Source organism: Palaemon carinicauda, chromosome 26, assembly GCF_036898095.1.
Source record: "Palaemon carinicauda isolate YSFRI2023 chromosome 26, ASM3689809v2, whole genome shotgun sequence".
NCBI lineage: Eukaryota > Metazoa > Arthropoda > Malacostraca > Decapoda > Palaemonidae > Palaemon > Palaemon carinicauda.
This window is the reverse complement of record NC_090750.1, coordinates 86,004,367-86,017,720: the sequence shown is the minus strand read 5'-3', so window position 1 is coordinate 86,017,720 and position 13,354 is coordinate 86,004,367. Positions and strand designations below refer to the sequence as shown.

General features: G+C 41.6%; 1 protein-coding gene across 2 annotated transcripts in view; it reads right to left on the bottom strand.

Moving 5' to 3' along the window:
- The window catches only part of LOC137619658 (zinc finger protein 302-like), a 69,403-nt gene that overhangs the window by 19,050 nt on the left and 36,999 nt on the right, over positions 1-13,354 (bottom strand). For both annotated transcript variants that reach the window (XM_068349886.1, XM_068349887.1), the window contains exon 5: positions 9,533-9,600. In XM_068349886.1, the coding sequence (XP_068205987.1) occupies positions 9,533-9,600 (68 nt within the window). The remainder of the gene's footprint in view (positions 1-9,532; positions 9,601-13,354) is intronic.

The following is a 13,354-nucleotide window of genomic DNA, read 5'->3' as shown; positions in this document are numbered from 1 at the left end:
CCTTAAGGATCAACGGAAATGGTCGTGGTAATAGACGAGGGTAACGTCTGTGACCGCAACACTTTGCCTACAAAAAAAGACTCTCGGAGTCTGTGTTAAGCTTTTGTTAGGCGGCGAGCAGTTATCCGATGACTGCATAGGGTCAGAGCTGTCCTAATGGCTGTAACCAGGACGCTGGACCTGTCCTGAAAGGACTGACTTTCGCTTAAGGGCTACGAAACCTTGTCTGTGACTGCAACACTTTGACAGGTTTCTTATGCGAAAAGCCTACGGATGGCGAGGAGAAACAACGTCTCTCTCGTCTTATGGTAGGGGCGATCTTGGTAAGATACACCCGATACCATAGAGGGAAAACGTCTGTTCGTTGGTCAAGGCCTCTCGAACCCATAAGTCGTTTGACATTACTTCTCCCCTGGGCTTGGGAGCTTGCAAGAGGTCCCGGACTAGGTGAACGACAGGCACGAACAGACGAACCCTCGGACGCAACACTGTAACACTTTGCGCCTCGGACGCAACACTGTAACACTTTGCGCATATCACTTTATCACTTCGATTTTCTGTTTTGCACTAATTTCTACCTGAAACACGCAATTCTACCCTTCATTAAAAGGTAGTAATTGCGAAATTAGTCGTATAATGCAAGCTCATAATACCAGCAAAAAACAGAAAACATATTTTAAGATAAAAAGAAAAATCAGTGGCTGGGAAAAAGACTAAACACTAGTTCATATAATTACGTTTTCAATCTCTCACCGCACATAGCCTGGGGACGAGAATAAAAACCTAAAAACGTTTTATCCTTCCTCCCCGTACAGCGACTAGGGACGTGAGTAACACGAGAACAACGTTACCCGCTTGAACGGAACGTTTTCTCTCCTCTCTCTCCCTCCGTCTCTATCTCTCTCTCTCTTTCTCTCTTGATTTCGCACCTAAGAGAAGAGCCCAATTATATATCGTCAAAAAAACATGTTATTTGACTAAAGGAAAAAACTGAAAGGTTTTTCAAATAAAAAGTTCCTTTAAATTAGAATTTAAAACATTTAAGCTAAGAAAGAATGAACAAAACGTCAGAATCGATTTACTCTTACTGCAAAGTGAAACCGTGATACACTCTCTCTCTATCGTAACGATAGAGCGCATGTTGAACGTCCTGAACGTCAACAACTGCGTAGCATAAAAAACTAAACGTTAGTTCATCTTTGAAAACAGTACGAAGACTATCAAAGAAATTCTTTCATAAAATATTACATTTAAAAAGTTTAAAACCTTAGCTCTTTAAAAGCTAAAGACGATATAAAGGGCTCAACGTTGTTTAACTTCGGTTCCAGTTAGGACCGCCTACTCTCAGGCTCGGCCTTTTTAAGTACGTTATAAAAACAAAGCATTAAAATTTATTTTTATATGTTTATAAAAAATGGAAAGTTAATCGAAGAGGCCTAATAAAGGCGGAGAGATATAAAATATAGAGGAAAATCTATAACGTGATAAGATAATTATTAAAAGCCTAAACACACTTCCGTCTAAGGGAAGGGTCGGCCATTTAAAAGTGAAAGAAAGTCCATACTCTCTTTGTCACCATAATTAAATCTATCCAAAACGAGTTCAAGTTTTAAGATGAAGATAAAACACCTGCATAGCGAAAGCTCAAAACTAGAATAGTGTACTTCACCAAATAGTTGTGAAAACAAATCCAGTTAACAACAGCGAATTAGTAGGTCTTGCCGGTAGCCCGACAGAGAGAAAATTGAGTTCTGTGTTTACATTGAGTACTGAGTACCTGCCCGACAGATGGCGCTGTTGATGTACACCCCCTACCTGTATAGCGATCGCTGGCGGATTTTTAACGTAGAGTTTTCTGTCGAGCAACAGAGTTGCAGCTTATATAATCACCGGCTAAGTTTAATATTGAAAAATCTGCTCTTACTGATTGTTCATTGCATTACATATGACATATAATTCAGTACAGAAAGAAATAAAACACGAAAAGAGAATGTGATCATACGATAATTCAGTATACAGTACGTAGTAAAATTAAATCGAACATGAAACGCAAATCAGATGCAGTCATACCATATTAGAATGGTGTAAGGGTGCTGATGGCTACTACTGTACTAGAAATGTAATGGATGTGCATCTTTTCCATGAATCTTTTGTATGTATACGTACGTAGTACTGCATCCAATAATATTCTTTGTTGCAAAAATCACATCTCGAATAAGCGTACGAGAGAGAGAGAGTGAGAGAGAGAGAGAGAGAGAGAGAGAGAGAGAGAGAGAGAGAGAGAGAGAGAGAGACATATCCTACAACAAAACAAGCGTAAAATAGCGTACGTAAAGCTGTATTGTATACGTAGGGTACCTTGTACTTTGAATTGGTAACTACTACGTAGCATATAAGACGGATTGTGATTGGTTCAAGCGCTGATAGATGACGAATCAGAACCCAAGTTTTGTAATCTAGCCTGTGATTGGTGTTTTGACCGCTTCTCCAACCTGCAGCATCTTTTCGCGGCCACTTTGTCTCCCGCCGTATCGCTGTGTAGATGTTGCTAAGTTATTGTGAACTTTAATCTGTGCTGTGCGTGACTGTTTTAAGTTTAACTTTTTGTTGAACTTTCTGTCAAACCCTAACGTACAATGGCTCCCAAGCGTTCTGCTTCTACTAAGGCTGGTAGTGAGCCTAAACGCCACCGTAAGATGATGACGATTGCTGAGAAGGTGACGCTTCTTGATATGTTAAAAGACGGTAGAAGTTACGCGGCTGCAGCCCGCCATTTTGGAGTCAACGAATTCACCGTTCGCTATATCAAGAAGGACGAGGCGAACATTAGAAAGACGACTACCATCACCTTTAGCAGATCAGTGAAGCGAGTCGTTACCACACGTAATAAAACTATCGTACGCATGGAAGGTGCTTTAGCAATGTGGATTGCCGACTGCCGGAAGAACATAGTCTTGGATACGAACACCATCCGAACCAAGGCTTTGAGCTTGTATGAGAATTTTGCGGCAAAGGAACCTCAAGACGACGATGGCGACCATGCTGAAGAAGATGATGATGTAGATGAACCTCAACCAGGGACATCCACTGATTCCCAGCGTCAGAAACAACGTTTTTCCGCCAGCAAAGGATGCTTCGCGAAGTTTCAGAAAAGCTTCGCCCTGAAAAGCGTTTCCCTGCATGGCGAGGCTGCTTCCGCTGACACTGCCGCTGCTGAAACTTACGTGAACCAGACGTTTAAGAATATTATCGCCGAAGGTGGATACAAGCCGGAACAAGTGTTTAATATGGATGAGACCGGCTTGTTTTGGAAGAGAATGCCGTCGCGAACTTTCCTGTTCAAAGAAGAAGCCAAAGCCTCTGGCTTTAAAGCATTCAAGGATCGCGTTACCCTCGTGATGTGTGGCAATGCTGCTGGATTTTTGCTATAGCCGGGGCTTATTTACAAGTCGAAAAATCCTCGCGCTTTGAAAAATAAAAATAAGAATCTCCTTCCCGTGTACTGGATGCATAATCCAAAAGCATGGATTACGAAGATGCTGACCTCCAACTGGTTCTACCAGTGTTTCATCCCGCAAGTCAGTAAATATCTCTTAGAGAAGACCTTGCCATTCAAGATCCTTCTCCTTACGGATAACGCTGGTGGACACGCAACTGACCTGTCGCATGAGGGCGTTCAGGTTGAGTTCCTGCCACCCAACACCATGTCATTAATTCAACCGATGGACCAGGGGGTTATCAGGGCGTTCAAGGCCCTCTACACGAAGAATACCTTGGCGGACCTCGTTGCGTGTGTGGATGCTGCCCAAGAAGATGAAGATGAAGATTTTAATTAGAAGGCGTACTGGCGGAAGTACACCATAGCCACGTGCCTGCAGAACATTCAGAAGGCACTGCAAGAAATGAAACCTGCAACCGTTAATGCGAGCTGGAAGAAGTTGTGGCCCCAGATTGTTTACGACGACGAGGGATTTACTCCGTCTGAAATCCAACACTCTGCAATACGCAAATCTGTGCAGTTGGCTGCGATAATTGGAGGTGACGGGTTTGCCGACATGACGACTGAAGACGTCGACGAGTTGTTGGACTGCCATTCCCAGCCGCTAACTGACGCAGACCTAGAAGACCTGACGAAATCGGCCAGTGAAGAAGAGAGCGAAACACAGGAAGAGACCCAAGAAAATGTCGAAGAAACGGGCTTAACATTAGAACGGCTTGCCAAGGTCTGCAACCATGTGAAGGAGGTGAAAGAAATGTTGCAAGAGTGGGACGAGGATATGGTTCGGTCTATGCAATTCTGCAACAAGGTCGATGACATCATGACTCCCTACAGGATGCTCTTAGAGCAAAAAAAGAAGCAGCGGCAGCAACTTCCGATCACAATGTTCTACCAGCCTCGCAAAAAAGAGCCAGTTCCTCCTGCTAGTACGCCTTCGGAAGAAATTGAAGAAGTTTCACAATAAGAAGTTGAAGAGGTGTCCCAGGAAAAGACACCTCCGTCTGAAGAGACGTAAAATACTATCATTGGCTGCACAGTAGAAGACATCATCAGCTTCATCATCATCATTTCTACTGTGCAGCAAATTCATCGCCATCATCATTCAAGTTTTTCTTGAACTTCTTTCGTGGTGAGTACAGTAACAATCTTTATTTTTTACTTTAATATTCTAACATTTTAATATTTGTGCCTGTTTTAGTTTAGTATGCATTAAGTTAAAGGGAAGGTTTTAAAAGTCTGACGAGTATACATGTTGTAACCTATCATATTTTTTTTATTTAAAATTTACATTTACGTAAGTAAAACAATCTCTCTCTCTCTCTCTCTCTCTCTCTCTCTCTCTCTCTCGTAAATTGTTTTCCTGCTTTGCTACATACAATATGTACTGTATGATTTTATATAGATACGGTAAATAATATTTGTAATAGCATATTTTCTAAAAGCTTTTACTGTAATATCATTATTTATCACTTTCATCATGAGCGTTAAATGCCTTCTTTGTTTACTGAGCGTGGTTGTTTACTGAGCGTACTTTATGACGCCGCCTGAAACGACGGCGTCATAAAGAAAAACATTTCATTTGGAAGTCCTAAGAAAAATGAAGTAAAACATTGGTAATAACAAAATCAACATACTGTACTGAATAATCAATATATCGATGCAAAAACTAACCTATACACAGATGTGTAAATGCGTTTGTTTCTTCATTATGATCAGAGATAAACGTAAACAAAACATTGGTTGCCATTTTTTATCGTGCTTTTTGGCGTGTTTAGGAAACGCATGATATAAAATCGCCTTTAATATTTGTGCCTGTTTTAGTTTAGGGTACTGTAGTACATGCATTAAGTATTCTGTACAGTACATTAAAGGGTAGTTTGTTAACAGTACTACGTACAAGGGAAGGTTTTAAAAGTCTGAATATATATGTTAAATAAATAGGTAAATATGGTGTCACTACTTCACGGATTTTCACCTATCGCGGCCGGGTCTGGAACCTATCTACCGCGATAAACGAGGGCTCACTGTATATTGAGTATAAGAAAAGTAAGTGATTAAGCAAAGACAAAACAAATAATGGCTGCCAAGCGAGGACGAAGACCGGCATGTCTGTCCATCGTCCGAGTCAAAAATGAAGTGAGACATTTCACCGGTGTGTGAGGGGGGGAGGGGTAGCAAGCTACCCCTCCCCCTACCCCTGCTAACTAGGGCGGGGTAGTAAACCCTCGTTAAAATCTAATGGCTCGTCAATTTCAGCTACGCCGAAAGTAAACCCAATGTAAATAGCGTGGTTTGTATTTCGGTTATGGAACAATCAAGAATTATAAGATAGTTATCAACCCCATATTGTTGTACGAAGCAGAAACTTGGGCACTTAAGAGGGAGTGTTGGAAAGAACTGGGATGAGGATGAGGTGGATTGCTGGAATATCCCTACTGGAAAGTAAGGAATGTCAAGATATAAGAAGAATGTGTGGTACAGTATATATAAACGATAAGGCTAGGGAAGCTCACATGAAATACTACGGCCATGTAATAAGAAGAAAGGAGGTAGAACCAATCAAAAGAGCTAAGAATATGTCAGTAATGGGGAGGATGAGTGTGGGGCATTAGCAGATAAGATAGATGTATGTGGTGAGATGGGAGTGGGGGATCAAGATACAAGATATAGTTTGTAATAATAATAATAATAATAATAATAATAATAATAATAATAAAAATAAAGAAATAGAGGGAAAAAGTTAACTCATGCATCCAACCCTGATATACACTGGTAGTAGTAAAGTCAAAAGAAGATTGTATGAATATATATACTGTATAAGACCATCAGTAATACACTTCCATATTATAAATTTGATCTAGTACAAGTACTGTGAAGCGTTTGTACCAAAACCTTTGCTTTATACATTCATTACATATACTAAATTAATTATGAAAACTTAGAAGCTAAAACTAAGAATTGAAATTTTAAGATACTGTACATATACTGTACTAAATTAATCTTTGAAAACTTAGAAGCTAAAACTAAGAATTGAAAATTTTAAAATACTGTAATAATCATTCAAGGAGAATCTTGATTAACTATAACATTTTAGAATCACAAATTCTTAAAAGTAATTTGTATTTTTCCTAGCTATACAAACCTGAGTCATTTAGTGAAAATCTGGACAACCGTTGAATTGTTTAACGAGCAGTTAAGTGACAGGTGAGAGCGAGGAGCCCCATTCTTTAACCTGTCAAAGTCTCTTCACTTATGACCTTTCAGCTCAGGACTGAGAGGGGTGGTTGAGGAGGGAAGTTTGATACATAGGACTCACTTTTGTATAGCTAAAAATACATATTACTTTAAAAACTTGTGATTTGTTCCTTCAGTATGCAAATACAAAACATCGTCCCTTAGGTAGGGAGATTCACTGCTTGGTGGGTTGGAAATCCCCCCTAAACCTAACTGGTAGGTTCTTTTTCTTCCCTGGAAATGTCAATCTACCTTGTCCCATAAGAGAAAAAAGGAGATGACTCAAATAACCTCCTGTTTATTATTGGGATGAATCGGCTGATTGTGCCTGCCCTGTCCTAGAGGATTGGTACATGGTCAAAGGTGTGATTTATTTCTCCTCAAGGGGAACGCAGTCCCAAACAATATACTTTGGCATATGATGACCAATGGGTTGGTATATATTCCACTATCCTTCCCCTCATCTATGGAAGATAAAGAACTCAAGGTTCTATATAATGGACCTCAGAAGTATAGTTCTCCAGCATTAGGTAAGATTCAGTGAGTTAAGCTTCAACTGCTTTGTCCCCAAGATAGGAGCAGAAAGAATAGAGGAGACAGGCCCATCATTCTGCCTTTATTCCAGACTTACATCTATACATTACCATAGACAAGATGCTTACCATCATGTACAAGACCTAAGCTAGCTACACCGCTAATTGAGCAGCAACCGCAAGACCAAGCGCATAGGCTTAAAGCAGCTCATGGGTACTCCTGTAGAATAAAGGCCATAAAGATAGTCTGGTGCATACACACCACAACCTTCATCCCCAGCTGACTGCAAAATTCCTCTTGAAGATGGGGGTGAGACCTAGGCCCTGACTTTGCAAGTTCCAGTCCTCTCTAGACTCTCTCAGTAGTTGAGGCGTGAGCATTATGGATCGACTTTCTAAGTCCGAAAGAGATCATGTTCTAGACACTTCTTTCTTGATTCTACCCGTGCTAAGAAAGAGTCACTGACACTCAGGTCTGACGTGTTGGGTCTTCTTTAGATAACACTGTAGAGCCCTCGCGGGGCAAAAGGCACATGCAATTATGATGTTCAAATGTATATGAAAATTTTTTGAGGGATGGATACGCTCTTTTGTACGTCTTAGCGAGCATACGAGGAGGAGCATCAGTCTCATCAGAGAACTCTTCTACTGATGAGGGAGAGCACTTTGTGATACGAGCACAGGAGATTCTGCCTTGGTTTTGAAGGTTTGTCTACCTTCTCAAAATGATTCCAGCGATCCATCCTTGGAAGGGATTTGAGCATACTTTGTGCTGTCAACTGGTGACTGTTCCCATCAAAAACTGGTGGCACCCTTTTCACGCTTGTGTGAATGGGAGGTCACTGGTTAGGCACAGGAAAAGTGCTCCCTTTTCACTTTTGGGAGGTGGGTAGCAGCTGGAGGCTCTACTTCTGAAGAAGAGTTCGAAATGGCCTTAGGGGGGTGGTGGAAGGGAGACAACTGCTTCTTCTCTTTCCTAGTCATCGTTAGATTAGGGGGTGATGAACTACTGAAGGTAAAGACCTGTCGTCAACTGCGCCTACGGTAGTCCAGGCTTGGATGGAGGGGATCACATCAGTCACTGCCTATGCTGCAACAGAGGTGGAAGCAATGAGAGACTAGGAAGTACTAGTGAGTACTTGGCGCAGTTCTCTATGGACAGAATGCCCTCCAAGCCATAAGGTCACAGTATTTTCAGAGCATAGGACTTGGCCTTGTCAATGTCAAACTTGCTACGAAGTGAAGGATGGGGTTCACCTAATCCACTGGGGGAATCAGATAAAACCACATAACACGCTGCTTGCAAATATATTAGATATGGGTCGTTCTACTTCTTCATAAACTTCCCAAGGAAGAAAGACAAAGGCATAAGGGGTAAAATACCTTAGGACGAAAGAAAAGAACTTGAGGATTTCTTTGACCTTGAGGAAGACCCAAAGGCGAGAAGTCACAAGCTGCCGCCTACTTCCTGCTCTTGTATTCTACCCACCATTCATTACACTCCTTATAGAGGAAAGGCTGCAAGAAGTCGCACCTGTTCAAGGACACAAAAAATAGGGGTCAACGCTATTCCTGCCCATGATGGTGCCCCATTTTTGGCCAGAAATTCAAGGGCAGGACCGTATCTCCACACCTTTTTCTTCCATCCCGCAAAAACATCAGTTAAGTACAATGAGATGGAAGAGAATGATTTAGGTTGAGTTTTACTACCAGATGTCACTTAGGTGGGGAAGAGGCATGTCCTCTTGAAGGGATGAAATGGGAAACTTTTAATTTTAAGGATAACATCTATAATAAATCAGCTTCTAGGATGAAGCAACATGAACATATGGGAAGATTCTAGAAATAATTCTAATTCTTCAATGTTAGAAGAAGCAAGGTAAACCTGATGCAAGTAAGACTAATTGAAATAATGATACATATCAAAACAACACCTTGATATACAGCAACACAGTTAAGTACTGCACAGTACAGTCATATATATAACCATGAGGACCTGTTGGTAGCTAGAGCTTTTACAGAGCTTATCTTCACCATTTCATAGAATCTGAGCATAAGTTTTATCCTTTACATATATATGTGGAGCAAATGAGATGAAAAGATAGAATTACTTCTATTTTGGTATTTCATGCAAAAATATAAAATTTATCATACAGTATGATAAAACAGCAAAAGACCTGAAAAGTAATGAAACTGAATTCAACCTGTCATAAAATTATAATTAATAGTTAATTTTTTAAAGAGAATTGCTAGAAAGTTTTCATACCATATTCGTATATTTTTTCCCGCAAACGCAGCAACCTCTCATTTTCCTCCCCTTTCGACATTCTTGACCTGTGAATATATAATTTTTGTCAAAGATTTCATCATTATTTCTTCTAATGAATTAATCCTATACTCAGAAATAATTAAAATGTATCAAATATCTCTCAAATATACAGGTTTTCAATATTAAACTTACCCGATAATCATGTAGCTGTCAACTCCGTTGCCCGACAGAATTCTATGGAGGGATACGCCAGCTATCACAATACTAGAAGGGGGTGTACTTACCAGCGCCACCTGTGGCCAGGTACTCAAGTACTTCTTGTTGACACCTCCTCAATTATTCCTCTGTCGTGCTTCCGGCAAGACGTTCTGGGATACGCTTATGTTCTTGGAGTATTTTCACGACTTTGGTGAAGTATTTCTCTTTGATTTCGGCTGTCGCTTTACTGGAAACTTCTATATTAGCTTAGTTAGCTTTTGGAATTAATTTGATTAATTATGGTGACGAAGAGAGTATGAACTCTCTTTCACCTTTAAATGGCCGATCCTTCCCTTAGACGGAAGTGTTGGTGTCTAAGAGAGTATAGACTCTCTCTTTCTTAATTTTGCTTAACAAAAGTTATAGATTTATTTTATATCTCTCCGCCTCTTATAGGCCTCTTCGATTAACTTCCTTTTATTATAAACTTATTAAAATTAATTTTTATATTTGTTTATATTCGACCTTCCTAATAGTAGGCGGTCTTTTCTTGGTACCGAAGTTAATTAACATTGAGCCCGTCATTTCGGTTTTACCTGTTAACATATTATGCTATTTTAATGTCTTTGAAAGAATTTCTTTGATAGTCTAGTACTGTTTTCAAAGTTGAACTAACGTTTTGTTTTGTCTCTGCAGTTGTTGACGTTCAGAACGTTCAACTTGCACTCTATCGTTACGATAGAGAAAGAATTTCACGGTTTCACGTTGCAGTAAGAGTAACCGTGTCTAGCGTTTTGTTCATTCTTTCTTAACTTAATGGTTTTAATCCTTATAAAGGAACTTTTCATTTTGGGAAATATTTCAGTTTTTTCCTTTAACAATAATATGTTTTAACGATATATATGATTGGGCTCTTCTCTCAGGTTCTAAGTCAAGAGAGAGAGAGAGAGATAGAGACGGAGGGAGAAAGAGGAGGATAAACGTTTCATTCAAGCCTGCCAGGCGTACGAGTAACGTTGTTACCGTTTTTGCTCTTCTCCCTAGTCTCTTTAGGGGAAGAAAGTAAACGTTTCTAGAGTGATCTAGTGTTTAGTCTCTTTCCAGCCACTGAATTATTTATCTTTCATTAGATTTTTCTGTTACATTGTAATTCTGTTTTCGCAATTACTAACTTTTGAGAAAGGATAGAATTGCGTGTTTCAGGTACAAACCACTTAAAGTTTCGAGTTCAGTGAAATAAGTGCAAACAGAAAATCAAAGTGATAAGTGATTAGCGCAAAGTGTGTCAGTGTTGTGCGTGAGGGTACTTCTGTGCGCGCCAGTCGTTCTCCCAGTCCGGGACCTCTTGCAAGCTCCCAAGCCCAGGGGAGAAGCAATGTCGAAGGACATAAGGGTTCAGCAGGCCTTGATCGGCGCACAGAAGTATCCTCGGTGGTTGTGGGCGTGTCTTACCGAGACCGTCACTCCCACCCGCAGACGATTGAGCCCTTATTTTGCTCGTCTGCAGAAGAAATTTAGGGGAGAAAACGCTGGTCTCAGGTCTCAAGACCTCTTAAACATAAAGTCCAGACCTATGCCAGACGTACGAAGTTAGAGTTCAACAACCCGGATGCAGTCATTGGGTTAGCTCTGACTCCCCTCAGTCATCAGTTGAATGCACTCCGCCTAAGAGGAGTAAGGTTCTGCCGCAACAGATCTCTGCTGTTAAGGCTTTACCTCAGCAGACCTTAGTGCCGACCCCAAGTTGACTCTACTGCAGTCCATGCAGTCACAACTTTCGGTCTTGATGCGTGAGTGTCGGGCTGAGAGTGTTGCGCCTCCGCCTCCGCCTACACTCCCTCCGCCTGCGCTCGCTCCGCCTGATCGCAGTACCACCTGCCAGGCGTACGATGTTGAGCCACGTTCTGAGTTTGCTGTTCCCAGTGGTGTTCAGCCTCCGCCTTCTTTAAGGCAACCTTTACAATGGGATCAGGAGGATTATACCTCTCTTCCTCCGCCTCCACTTGCTGCTCCACCAGTGATGCAACACTCGGTTGAGGTACAACAACCTCTCCCGTCCTTGAGTCAGTCTCCTCAGCTCTCGCTGCAGCGAGCTCAACCCTCCACAAGGCAAGCACCACTACACCTTAGCCTTGCGCCTCAGGAGCCTCAGCTTGCGAGACATTTACCTTGTTCTGCGCAGCCTCTACCTCATCGCGCTCCGCTCACACCACAGGAACAGGAACTTGCTACTCCGCTTCCGCCAACCGCTCAGCAAGCGCAACCCTTGGGTTCAGCCACTCATGCCAGGAGTCAGCCTCCTCCACCCATGCGCCTACCTTCTGCTACTTCCTTTGATCAGCCTTTGCAGACTGAGCCTCAGGTGTTCCCTCAACAGAGTCTTGAAGAGGAAACCACAACTATTGTTGTTCCAGCTCGTTCTGACTCTGCTGTTCAACATACCTTACCTCCATTTTCAAACCTTATGATAATGGAGGTTATTTGTATTACTTATAAAAATATATTTGTATTCCTTACAATATATTTTTAACATATAGCAGAATATGGCAAAAAATATGAATCATGAGTTATGAATGTAAGGTAAATATTATGTTGATATTTAAACCCCATGCAAGCATGCATAAAGCACTCTAGCACTGGTCATGGAATTTCTGAGAAATGTTAAACGCCATGCACATGCTCTGCTTACCTTACAGCATGCTCTACTTACAGCATGCTCTGCTTACAGCATGCTCTGCATACTACATGCTCTGCATACAACATGCTCTGCATTCAGCATGCTCTGCATACAACATGCTCTACATACAGCATGCTCTGCATACAGCATGCTCTGCATACAACATGCTCTGCATACAGCATGCTCTGCATTCAGCATGCTCTGCATACAACATGCTCTGCATACAGCATGCTCTGCATTCAGCATGCTCTGCATACAACATGCTCTACATTCAGCATGCTCTGCATACAGCATACTCTGCATACAACATGCTCTGCATACCTTACCGCATGCTTCTCAGTCACACATCTTTGGTTGTTGCCAACTCACTAGACTGTCAAGCAGTTTCATAACGTTGCCTTCTAGTCTGCTGCTTTTGCACCAGTGAACCCTCACTGAGAGAACTTAGCTTTTCTAGGATATGGTCCCTGTAGATGAGAAAGTTCTTTTCTCCCTCCTTCTGATATTCCCTTGAGGACTCTGTCATTTGGAGGGAGCCTTTAGCTGCATAGCCTCCTATGGACTTTTATTTAAGCGTAACATGCTTCCAGGGAAGGTAATGGTTCCACTTCAGTCGCTAATCCCGTCTGTTACCACACCTGCTCCCATAGACCTTGAGCTGTGTTGCAAGACATGCAGTCCTAGCTTAGTCCTTGTTAGAGGATTTTTTGTTTACGGAGTCAATGTGTCACGGGGAAGACGTTCAACAACCAACAGAAGTGACTTGTTGTGACGCAGTGCGGCAACCTCAGCAACCCGATAAGGAGTTGTCTGTACGACCCAGACAGTCTAGACAGATTCGGGTTGTCACTGTACTTCCTCGCTTGCCCATGATTGACAGTTCACAGACTGTGCAGCAGTACCATGATCTTGTGTCCGGCTCCGTCAGACGACTGGCTTTTAAG